The 13618-nt window shown below is 39.7% G+C and overlaps 1 protein-coding gene across 1 annotated transcript in view; it reads left to right on the forward strand.

Moving 5' to 3' along the window:
* LOC124776158 (dynein axonemal heavy chain 3) overlaps positions 1-13618 on the forward strand; it is a 1197897-nt gene that overhangs the window by 159882 nt on the left and 1024397 nt on the right. The window contains exons 13-14 of the mRNA XM_047250998.1: positions 5425-5563; positions 8784-8928. Coding sequence (XP_047106954.1) covers positions 5425-5563; positions 8784-8928 — 284 coding nt within the window. The remainder of the gene's footprint in view (positions 1-5424; positions 5564-8783; positions 8929-13618) is intronic.

A 13618-nucleotide genomic window follows, 5' to 3' on the forward strand; every position in this document is an offset into this window, starting at 1 on the left:
CCATTTTGCTTTTCCAGGAAATCTACTATTTCTCTTGATTTTTTTCTTTTTTTGTGAATTTTGAGAATATAGATAGCAGAACAATGAGCATGTAGTTAACCAATTCATCCTTTTTACCTTTTATGAATTAGTGGTTTGAGCTTGGCACTTTTTAGGCATGATGGAAAAATTCTAATTTCAAATGATCTGTTACAAATATGGGCTAATGGTTTAGCTATAAGTCTACACATTTTGGTAAGATTGTTTGGGATGCTAGATCTTCCAGTGGAGTAGTTCATTTTTAAAGTTCTAACTGACAGGAGGTCTTTCTGTGTTGGTGGAAAGAGAAAGATTGAAGCAGGATTTAGGTTGGTGTTTTCAGATGATACCTGACAATTTTAGTGAAAGGTTTGATTTCAGTGACTAATAATTTTTTCACTTATATTGCTAAAATAAGTATGACAATATTATGAAAAGAAAAGGTAGGGACTGACCATATAGAGGAGATGTTGACTGACACAACAAAAAGACTGCTATACCTGTTGAGCTTTTGGCCAAGAGGCCTTTTTGTAACATAAGACAACTTGCACAAATTCACACAAACACAACTTGCATACATGTGACCACTGTCTGGCCACTAAGGCCAGACAGTGAGCAACTGTGTCTGAGGGCAAAACAATCTGGTGGTAGGCTGGGGTAAGGAGGGGGAGCTTAGTAGGGTAACAGTGGGGGAAGGTAAATGGTGGTTTTGGGAGCATGCAGTACTTTGGTGGGGACAGGGTAGAAAAGTGCAGTTGGGGGGGGGGGTGGAAGAAGGGGGGGGGGACAGGGGTCAGAGGGAGTGGGAAAGGAGAGAAGCAGAGAACAGGAAAAAATTCAGAATTTTGCACCATGCTTAAATGAAGGATATCATTCCCATTCACACCAATTTTATATGTTTTGAAATATGCATGGAGTTCCCATTAGATACTACAGGAAGCTTGGAGATGCCATATATTCTTTGCTTTTCAGCACATGACTTTCTTATATCTGTTGTCAATCAGCAGTTTTTTCTCTTAAGCATACAAGTTTGCTTGTCTGCTTTTTAAAGGGGCATAATGTAAGAACACATCCACAAATGTCTTGAACTTTTCATCTGTGCTTTCACATCTATACACATCAGTCCATGTATCTTTCCTTAGTACATTCCTAAAGTGCTTAGTGTGTTGATTGCTGAAGGTTCCTGTTTTCACTGTTTCTGTTTGCTTAGTTAAACTCAATGTTGAAGATATTTCAAGAATCTGTGCATAGTGGTCACTGAAACCTGTGTTGATATTTCTAGCTGAGTATTCATAACTTTCCATTTTTATCAATACCATATCATTTGTGGTGCTGGAAACAATTGTGACTGGGGTGGGATAATTTATAATAGAGAGCAAGTTGTATGTTGGAAATAATGCCATAAAATCATCTCTATCTTTTGAAACTCTTTTAAAATTATAACTGTTTTGTTCACATCTCTGAAATTGTCACAACTACCTTCAAGTTTATTAAAAAATATTTTTATGTTTTAATTCGCACTTCTGTAGATGAACATGATGATTGTTTTAATTGAGGTTCATTCTGCAGCAGAAATTTCAAAATTACTTTCTTTTTCTAACTTTTCCAAAGATTATAAACAGCAATAGCTGTTACCATTTTTCAAAAATATACGTCTTTCTCCATGAGTAGACAGTTTTCTACAAAAATAAGATGTCATGACAAAGCACAGGATATTTGTAATTGTTAACATCTCGTCAGTTAACCAAGTTCACTTAAGCGCATAACAGATACTTATTTTAATTGATCTGACAATAATACTTCTAGCTCTTTGATTTGTTTTACAGTGAAAGGATATTTTGATGGGCCATTACAAACTTAGGGCTTCTGCTTGGCATATTTGACTTGTCACTTACCTTCTTCAGTGTCTACTTTCTTTTGACTTTAATCTGAAGGGTACTTCTGTGCTGTGCTATGGAGGTGCTGTCTTCATCAGTGGCCCCTAAAAATCCTTTCTTTCTTGATGGTGGGTCTTGCTCTAGCAGCAAGTAGACAGATGTATCACCTGATGGTGCAGTTGTTTCTGTGCCACTCTTGCTATTTCTGTTTTCTCTGATCATAGTTGTGTTGTTCTACGTGCTGCCGCAGTTGTTGTAGCTGCTTCCCTATGAACACTTTCTTCTGTAATCTGAACCAGGTGAGCAGTTTGGGATTCTGAGTGGTTAGGAAGAATTCCTGTAGATGGCCCATAAATTGGTTGGCATAGGATGGTGCCATGCTGGTGCCCATTGCTGTGCCATGGATTTGTTTGTTAGAGAGGCCTTCTTCTGTATCCATGATCTTCGCTTGTTTCATCGTGATTGGATCCTGATGCTTTCTTCTATATGTATACTGATTCAGTGTATATCTAATACTTTATGGCAAGGACACTGAAAGAGAAATTGGTTTTTTAGGTTTTGTGTGTACCCTTTGTTGTGAAATAATTTAATGTGATGCATTACATGGATGAGCATAGGCTAGTGTGTGTGTGTGTGTGTGTGTGTGTGTGTGTGTGAAGCTTTTGGTTATATTCTTGCTAACAGTTGTAAACAATGTCAATAATTTTATGTATTTGGTTTCCAGTGTGAAACTAACCCAGCACTGTTCAATATGGACTTGTTTCCACTGTGAAAGTAACACAGCACTGTTCAATTCTGAGGAATTGTCTTCTTCCTCAGAGAAACTGTAAACAGTTTTACAAGTTTCATTTGTGAATGTCATTATTTTCATCATTAAATGCCTTTGTCAGTAATTAATTTCTCTGAACGAAGTGAAAATATAAAGGAATCTTTCAATGGTTGTACAGTTTTCTCCCTTTTTTTACCTACAATACCATCTGTCATTTCAACTGATAAAAGTTGATAACTTCACTACATTCATTTTGTTTATACTACATTCATTTTGTTTATACTCTTATTTTTCAGTTGTTATTCAGTTAAACTTTGCTCCAGATGGTTTTATTTAATTCAGAATTTTCTACTGTGCTTCCATTACTATTATCTCCCTTAAACCATCATGTGCCCTTCAGTATTCACCTTGATCCACTGAAAATTTCTTTCATATTCTTTGTGCATACAACACCTTTTGTTATTTGTACAAGTATTATCTTTGCTAAATAATAGGCCATTTTGTTTACATTGGAGGTGTGACTGGAAAGTTTTAAGAATGAATCCACTACTGCTTACTGGTTTGGCAGGCAGGTACACAGAGGGTGGGGAGTGAGTCATTGCCTTGTCCTTGAACACCCTCTGACAGGAAACTGCATTTCCTTTATTCAGTTCATTGGGGCAGCTGATTGAGTGTGGGTCTGTTAGGGCTTGTTGACAGATTTTGTCTGTGTGTAAATGTACATAAAAATGGAGCAACGAGTTTTGTTTTAAAACGGGAAAATCAGGTTCTGAGACTTACGAACTATTAAAAACAGCTTTTGGAAAAAATTGTATGAGGCAGTCAAACTTTTTGCCTGGTTCAACAGATTTAACAATGCCTGCGAATCATTTTAGGATGAACCACGGTCTGTCTGTCCTTCCACCTCAAAAACGAATGAAAATGTTGTGAAAGTTTGCAACTTAGTGTGCTCTGATCATAGACTTACAATTAGGGAGATGGCTGATGAACTTAATTTAAGTTTCTATGCAATTCAGCCAATTTTAACTGAAGATCTGAACAAGCATTGAGTGTCCGCAAAATTCATTACAAAAGTGTTGTCAAGTGACCAGAGACAATACTGACTTGAAGTGTGCCAAGAACTGATTAATCGGACTAAAAATGAACCATATTTGTTAAATAGGGTAATTACAGGTGACAAAAATGTGGGTATATGGATATGATCCTGAAACCAAAGTGCAGTCTTCACTGTGGAAGACTCCAAGTTCACCATGACCGAAAAAATCATGGCAAAGTTAGTCAAAGGTGAAGACAATGTTAGTGATTTTTTTCGATTCTACTGCTGTTGTGCGTCCTGAATTTACCCTGGAGGACGTAAAATTAACCAGGAATATTACAAATGTGTCCTTGAGTGCCTGCGCGAAATGGTGTGGAAGGAAAGGCATGTATTGTGGAAAGATAGGAGTTGGTTGCTACTCCAAGACAATGCTCTGGCTCATCGTGCCTTCTCCATCTTTGAATTTTTGACCAAATTCAAAATCCCTGTGCTTCCACAACCACTCTATTCCCCTGGTTTGGCCCCTGTGGACTTCTACTTGTTTCCTAAACTAAAAGTTTCACTGAAAGGGAAGCAATTTTACTCGATTGAAGACATCCAGGCAAATATGGAGAGCATCCTTAACACATTTCAGGAAAAAAATTTCCAGGAATGTTTCCAAAAGTGGAAACACTGTTGGAGTCAGTGTGTTCAGTCAGAAGAGGACTATTTTGAAGGAGATGCATCACAGTAGCATTTAAGTACCACCATTGTACAATTACAAGCCCATTCTTAAAACTTTCCAATCACACCTCGTATAAGTTCCATTTTTGAAGATGCTGAAGTTGTTCTTTAATTTAATCTGGTATACTTCCCTGTTCTTAAATTAATTTTCTTAATCTACATATCTGATTTCCTGCCTGAAGAGTTCCACAGTTTGAGTAGATTTGCACTTGTCATAGTCGCACAGCTGATGAGTGCCACATTCCTGAGTGCTCTTCTTCATGAGGGAATTTGTGGATCACACTGCATAAAGAAGTGAATGATTGAATTTCTAGCTTTTTTGTGTGATTACTCTGCTTCATACTGGCAAATATTCCCTTGAAATTCTTAGGTGTTGTAGAACACTCACACCCTACATAGCTGCTGTGCTTTCGATAAAATATAGTTTTTTTTTAATGTTTTTAGTTCCAGTTGGTCCTTGGCAACTTATTTTTCTAATTTTTGTCTTGTGTATGAATATGTTAAGTGAATACATGTTGTACTAGTGTCATTTTTATTATTGTACCCAAACTTTCTCATTGAGTGTTTTTTCTTTAGTTTTTGCCCAATTTTGTATTAAAATTTTGTATTACTGGAGGAAAAGACAAAACATCAATGACACATCAAGAATGTTATAATTCAAATATTGGATCTATTTTTCAATATTATTCTCAGTATTTTGAAAAATCCACATTTTTCTCACCCATATTGTTGTTATCTCTCAAATCTCTTAAAACCATATAATGGCACTCTTCTACATGTTACATGAAATCATGGATACTTCGATGGATAGAATTTAAAAAGTCTATTGAGAATGAGGCTATAGCCAATAATTTAGGAAACCTTCATACAGCTAAACTTATGCACGAAAGATATTTTCTCTGGATATTCAAAGACATAGATAAAACAAATTATAGTGTGTATGATATTTTATTGTATAATTGTATAAGATGTCTTATTCTAGATAATTTTATTTCATGCAGGTTGCTGATACATGCAAAAGACTTAGAAGTGTTCAAGAAGAAAGATCCTCCAATACTGACAATGGAAGAAATGACTGAAAGTGTCGAACAGGTTGAAGCACTTGTTGCATTACTAAAGGAAGATAAAGATGAAGCAGATGTATGTATTTCTTTGATAATTTCACTTTTGTAGTATTTGCAATTTATGTTATGTATAATGACAGATAAAACTGAGACTGTAAAACACAAAGCACCTCTATGGCTTCCACAAGTTGTGGGAGGATGATAATGATGGAAAAAGGGAAGAGAGAATTGGGATGAAGTACTTTAAGTACCCGGCAGGGAAACGAAACACAGGAATGGAAGTGAGATGGTTCAGATGGCTCTGAGCACTATGGGACTCAACATCTGAGGTCATCAGTCCCCTAGAACTTAGAACTACTTAAACCTAACTAACCTAAGGACATCACACAAATCCATGCCCGAGGCAGGATTCGAAGCTGCAACCGTAGCGGTCACGCGGTTCCGGACTGAAGTGCCTAGAACCGCACGGCCACCACGGCCGGCGAAGTGAGAAAATTTATTTATTTAGCATGTTTGTAGCATCAAATCACAAACCTAACACATAGAAGAGATTTAACAAAATATTGTGAGCATTCATCAAAGTTCATAGTATATCTGGAAGAGTTTTCAGTTGCCATCAAGAAGACATCTGTATTCTCATGAACTGCCTAAAGTGACTAGATCATGTGCCGGATGGCTTGTCGTTCAGTATCAGTTTCAGCTGGGTGAGGTTGTAGGACCCCACTGGCACAATGTGGCGCCAAATAAACCCTGTTTTTATATATACCAAGAAAACAGACATTGCCTGGGTATTCATTTTGCCAATTTTGTATTATAAACAAAAACAAAAAATGAACCGTATTTGTAGTGAAGTATTGAAAAAAATTTCATTTCCATATATTCATGAAATAACTTTGAAATTATGAAAGAGTCGTGGAAAGAAATATGCCTAATGTAGAAATGTGTACAAGTACAGTATCCAAATTACAAAACATGATACCGGACAGTTTCTGTACGCTGGGTGCAGCTATTTCGCATGTCTATACTACAATTTTGTAAACATCTCTATGGAAATGCCTCTTCATAATTCTATTGATTATTACTGTTTTCACCTACAGCCATTCACACTTCACAGTTGGATGCTGTCAAAAGCACTGCCAGTGTCAGGCTTTTTTTAATCTGACACGATTATATGAGTGTTTTATAGTAAAGAATAAATATGTTAAAACTCCATGCATGATGGGCAACTTTTCGGGTATCTCAGTGTTTACGATGTCATTTCTCCTGATCTGTGTGTGATACAATGATATAATTATGTAAATACATTCAGTGGCAAGTGTTGATATTGTCTGTAAACTGTGTTGTGAATAGAGTTAGTAGAAAAGAAGTAGTAATTTAAATGTAATGCCCAATGCAACAGTTTTTCACATGTTTCAGTGTTTACGACATTATATCTCCTGAACTAGATATGGCGCCATGATATACTTATGTAGGTGCATTTAGTTGCATATGTGGATACTGTCTGCGAATTTTGTTGTGAATACTGTAAGTAGCACAGAAGTAATACTTTTAAATGTAGTGCTTGATGCACAAGGTTTTGACACGTCATTGTTTATGATATCATATCTCCTGAATGAAGTTAGGCTAGGAGTTTCTTACCCTCACAGTGATTGTTGTCTGACACTAAAGGACACATGATGCTTACCAAGTTTGGTTGAAATCACTCAACTGGTTTAGTAGGAGGTGTCGTGACACACACACACACACACACACACACACACACACACAAACACACACACACACACACACACACACACATCTAGTTATCTCGGTCATTGTTGCCAGGAACAAAATCCACTAACTGCTGGATCTGGCATGGTTTTTGCTTGTATAGGCATGTTTGCAGCACATGGCGCCAGTCAGAGACAGCTGAAGTGATCCGTGCGTGGAAAGCGAGTTGGATGACTCACAGGAACACCAGACAGCAGTGGTACCAGTGACACCACGTGGCATGAGAGGCAGTCACCATATTAGAAACTGCCACTCCCACATCCCTACAGTCTCCAAGCACCTATCTTTGCTTTCTTTTGAGACCTGCCCCTCTGCCCACACTTAGTGTGTACCCCTGGTCTTTGTTAAAATGGTTGGTATTTATGCTAATCTCTGCTGCCGCCTTTATAATGGAATCCCAATAATCCATTTACCAGCCCGTGCTCAATTGTGGCTGACTTGTCCAGTTCCCCTTGTTTAATATATCACCTGTGCTCTGTACAATGCTCAGCAGCTGTGCAACTTGTTTAACCTATATAGCTACTGTCACATTTTCAAATGATGCCATACGCACTGGTCACACGAAGGGGTGTGTTGTCCTTAACTGAGTGCAGCATGTCTTTCATCTTAGGGCCAGGCTGGAATACTGGTGTCAGTCCATGCATCTACAGCACACGTCCTAACTTGCTGCTCATTGCCCCACAATATGGCAGGACTCTTGTTATTCGAAATGATGCAGCTTGATAACCTAGAAAATTTTATTTGAACATTTCAATTTTGGACCCTCTTTTATTGTTATACCAATTGAAATACTTAGTGTGAACATGGTTCTATTCCCATGGTTTGTGGTTAGCTGTTATTCTTTTACTGTTATCATAACACATCTGTAAATATTAATCAAGTTGTTGTGGATAAACAAGAACCAAATAGTAATTCATCCTTTTGTTCTTAAAGTAGGAGCTTAACAACTAATTGTAAGCATCCATTTATAACTTTATGATTGTTAATAGCAGAAGAAATTGTAAATATTTTTTATCTCAGGTAACATATGGTTTCTTTTGTTTTACATAACTAAGTTTTCTTCATTGTAGCATCCGTGTTACACAGTATGTGAATAAATGAAGTGAAGTTGTTCTCAATTCAACATCATCTTTGTTGCAGTGCAGCTGAAGAAAGTAATACTTTTGTCACCAAAAGTGCAGATTTGTTGTTTGTTTTCAAGCATATGTATCACCTTTTTTATTGCTTTCATATTAGCTGAGTAGATGTGCTTGTTATGCAGGAAAAGAGTAATACAAATAAAATTGAAGAGCAGGAGTTTATTGATATATTTTAAAGGAAACTATGAAATGAGAATTACAGGAATGATATGTAAATTATTTATGAAAACTTTTTTGTGTCTCCTCTTTTTATAAATGTTAAGAGTGCTAAGTCTTAGTAGCATCTTATACAAACTACATTAGATTTGATTAATGTACCTGTGACAAAATATGTTTTTAATTTTTATATGATTCTTTGATTGCATAATGAAATGTTTTTTTTCCCAGGCTATTAATGCAGAGGAAGAGCTATTGGAGATAGTTTTGTCTCCATTTACAGTCCTTCAGCAAATGCTTGCTGTTACTGATCCTCTGGATAAACTGTGGCACACAGCGTTAGAATTTCATGAATTATATGAAAAATGGTACTACGGTAAGTTAGAAAACATTGTAAGGAGGACTGATGACGCTGTAGTTTGGTCCCTTTATCCCTCAGACCAACCAACCATTCTAAGCATTTTAGAAGGAAAAGTCTTAAAAATTGTATGATCATCACATTTATCTCTAAAAATCATGAAAAAATTTCATATTTTATTGATATGATTTGTTGAAAGATGTGTAGTTGAAAACAGTGTAGAGTTTCATGGAAAATCTGGGATGGAATGTGATATCTGTTTGATAACATATCACTCTTCACGAAAGTAAAAAAGTGTCTGACCAGCAGACAAGTATGTGGAAAGGAAAAAACTACTTCTTTAAACCAAATTTTTCTCCTAGCTCATTTCCTCACTAGCTGCAGTGACATGGGGCTTTAGTGGCGTTGCCCCTAAGATAAGCACTTTGGTTTTACTTTCTTCCCACTTATCTGCTGCTCGTTGTTCTCTATTTCTAAATAATAATTCTAATTCTAAATAAAATTTATACTCTTACAACAATATGGAAAGCTAATCATCACACAGAGGAGGCACTGAGTCACATTGTATATGTATTTGAGGGTTGGGAAGTCTTTTCTGAAGTACTTATCTGGAGTGAAACATGAGTGATAAGTAGGTCAAACAAGAAGGGAATAGAAGTTTTTGAAACATGGTGCTACAAAAGAAAGCTGAAGATTACATGGCTAGAGCAAGTAAATAACAAGGGGGGATTGAACTGATTGGGAGAGGAGAGACATTTATGGCACATCCCAAAAGAATGGATCAGTTGTTAGAACACATCCTCAGACATCATGGTATGGTCATTTAGTATTGGAGAGAAGTGTGAGTAATAAAAATTGTGGAGGGAGACCAAAGCTTGAATAAAGTAAGCAGTTCCAAATGGATGTAACCTACAGCAGTTAAGCAGAGATGAAGAGGCTTGCAGAGTATAGACTAGCATGGACAGCTCCTTATGAACGTATCACTGGACTGAACATTATACAAAAAGCAAATTAAAATCTCTAACATCTATTATGCAAAGCATACACATACCAATGAAGGCCTACCATAAACGTGAAGTATAGATGCTGTGGGTCTTGAAAGATTTTTTTGCTATAGATATGTTAGAGCATATAGCAGGAGGAGTTATGCAGAAACAAAAAAGAGTTATATCAGTACCCTTGTTTTCACTGGTATGATCACAAAAATTGACAATGAGTGCTGACCACTTGCCCCTCCAAGTCTGCTTCCTGTGATGCCTCTGGGCGAGGATGATATGGAGATCAGTCAGTACCTTTGGGCCTTCAGAATCTGTTCAAATGGAGTGCGGTCAAAAGTAGCTGGCACTACCACTCAAGATCATCAAAACACTGCTTTCTGTGTTCTGGTGCCCATTAGGGGCAGCTATGCCTAAAATTCTAAGGGATCTCCTTCGACAACTTCGAATGCTTTGTGACTTATTTTCCTACCGGAAGTGATAAGAATGGGCCAAAGAAACAATCCAGTAGTTGAAGTACAGCTCTCAAATTTTACTGTATTTTCCAATTCTTTTACGTTTTCTGTCATTGGCTGTACAATATCAGTGCTGCAAGGGTCCTGCTGTGCAGTGCCCTTGAACTGTGGACCAACTTCTCATTCATGGATTTTGATCCGCAGTATTGATGATGCTGAAAGAGACTTTTTCTTCAGTCTAGTGGAATAATGCAGTTAGAGAAGTTAACTCAATGTATTTCCTCTAACAGGCAGTCCTAACTTTTCTGATTGAACAACTTAACATAGCCTGGCTAGATGTTTGCATGACTGCATCTTACAAGAGTCTATGGACAATTTTTTTGAATAAAATGTGAACATAAGTTATTATCTTTTGGTGATGATTGCTTTGACATCATGGTGGTGAGGTATGCTGTATGCCCTTCACTTGTGAGCCCATGGAGCAAACGATTCCACACAACAGGTGTAAGAGCCACTCTGCAGCCTTTATTGCTGACAGTACAGGATCTATACAATTCTAATCTGCACAAACCATCAAAAACATCCAGAAAGTGATGTGCTTCCGACTTACTAACTACCCTAACCCACATTTGTCTTTTGTTGTTATCCCTCAAACACAAAAATGAATACCTTCATTGTGATATTTTTGCTATTGTCTTGACATTGGGAGATGCATTATATGCTACACTTTAAATCAACATAAGCTGCAGGAATTATCATAGTCCTGTAACTGTCAACATTACCAACATTCTGTGACTTTTTAGTGATTTTTAAATCTTATTGAAATAGTTGCTTATACTGCAAGAGTCACCACAGTCTTCCTTATTGTTAGTTAATGTAGTGTATTTTGGGATATCACTGACAGTATAATGCGTGTTTGTTTATATTTAATACAGTGCCACTTTTTGTCTTTGAGAAAAGTTGTTAGTAATTAAAACCTGGGAAGTCAGTTTTAAGAGTTCAATAGGAATCCAGTTTCAAACGAAGAAGAGAGAGCAGATGGGTGGAAACTGTTATAGCCGTGAGCGACCGATGAGCACTGCAAGGCAGGGGATGGAGATGCAAAGCCACCAGGCGGGGATCCGTTGGAGGTATCGCTAACAATGAACAGACAGGGCAGATGAGCATGTAGGGGTTGACAGACACTACGACCAGCCGGGACACAATACGAGACAAGCAATCAAGGACTGAGGCGATAAACACGGCAGGACAACAACAACGCAGGAACACTCCAAACAATGCCAGTATGTATCTCAACACACGGACCTGGAATGCAGTACGGCCGAGATGCGCACACGAACTACTGCGAGTATGTCGTGCGGCCGCCTAAGTACATGACTGTGGGATACGCAATTAGCCACGCACTTCATGCAGTACGGAGAGTGGCGCCCTCACATGGCGAGGCTCACAGTGCAGGCATGTGCTGGAATACGGAGACCCCTATTGGGGATCCAGGTTCATACCCTGTAGTGTGCATTCAAACTTCCACACCTTCCACCATCAGATCCCTCCCCCCAAAACTAGTTCATAGGGGTGAAAATGCCCTGGATGGCTCTGTGGTGGGTGGAAGGAGGGAACAGAGGGAGACCACGTGCCGTCGACTGCCAATGCTGAGTAATTAGGGCAGTCCGTGGATTCCATCAAAATGCCACCAGAGGGCAGGGCATTGCATAGCACCTCCAATCCCCGTTGATGTGGGAAGGAGTGCTGGCATGACTGTGGGAGCTGTCAGCCATTTGGCCGACTTGAGGGCCTTGTGCATGCGAGAAGGAGGCAGGGGGTTGGGGGACACGAGTTCCACGAAGGGGTACAAGGCCGGAGGCGGTTACGGTGGCGGCACTCGAGCCCCCTCTGTATCTGTACCGACATCACAGGCCATCCATTGGTTGCAACTACTGTGACGGCAGTCCGAGCAGCCTTGTCCCCATATGAGCAGGCTCACACTGCTGTGCCCAATGTGTATTGCTGAGAGGGTTGGAAGCGGGGCTCAGAAGGCGGCGGTATCCGAAGATGGAGCAGGGTCCACGGTTGCCGCCCGTGGAGGAGTTTGGCCAGACGATGATCATAAGTGAGAGTGGTGCAATAAGTGCTCACGAATAAAGTGAGGGCCGACATGGTGGCAGAGTATTCGACTGCTTTAGCAGCTGTTGTTTAAATGTCCTCAACAGTCGTTCTGCTGTGCCATTGTAGGATGGATGGAATGGAGGGGTGTGGATGTGTTTGATACCGTTGGCCTCACAGAATGTGTGGAAGGAGGCTGCTGTGAATGGGGGGCCATTATTGGAGACCGAGGTACGAGGCAGGCCTTCGATGGTGAGAAGCTGAGACAAGGCCACGAGTGTGCCATCAGTCGTAGTGGACGCCATGTGCACCTTATACAGGGATCTGGAGTATGCATCCACAATGAGTAACCACATCAATGCCAAGAACGGGCCCATAAAATCAAGATGGATGTGGTCCCAGGGCCAGCGAAGCATGGACTAGGGTGCAAACGTTTGCAAACTGCTGGTCTGGTGACACGCACACGCCGTGCACTCACAGACCAAGAGGTCAATATCACCATCGATCCTGGGCCAGTACACATGTCGGCGAGCCAATGCCTACGTACGGAACATCCCCAGTGTCCATGGTGTAGCAAGCGTAGGACACGAAGGCAGAAATTGGATGGGATGATCACCTAATGGGCGTCACCCTCAGTGGCCAACAGAAGGACACCCACGTCAACCTAGAGCCTGTGTGAGAGGTGCCACCAGGGACTGAATTCAGTTTTCAACCGGCAGGTCAGATAGGTGGCCAACCCTGGGTCACATAGTGGAGAACCTGCTGCAGAATGGGGTACCGCCATGTGGCAGAGGCAACCTGTGCAGCCATGGCCGGAAATCCTTCCAGTGTATCTCGGCGGGCCGCATCAATCTGAAAGCAGAGGACTTCCTGTTGGTCGAACTTGGGATCAGAGCCCGAGTGGAGATGTGACAAGGCATCTGCATTGGAGGAGGAGGGCTTATATTGGATAACATAAGTGTAATTGTGTAAGAACAGCACACAGCACTGGAGACATTGAGCAGTTTGCTCTGGTAGGTGTGTGTGTGGGCCCAATAGGGTAACCAAATGTTTGTGATAAGTGAGCGGATTGAACTTCATCCCAAACAAGAAGATGTGAAACTTTTCAACGGCAAACACAATCGCCAGGGCCCCTTTCTCAATCTGAGAATAGTTCCT

Source organism: Schistocerca piceifrons, chromosome 2, assembly GCF_021461385.2.
Source record: "Schistocerca piceifrons isolate TAMUIC-IGC-003096 chromosome 2, iqSchPice1.1, whole genome shotgun sequence".
Lineage (NCBI taxonomy): Eukaryota > Metazoa > Arthropoda > Insecta > Orthoptera > Acrididae > Schistocerca > Schistocerca piceifrons.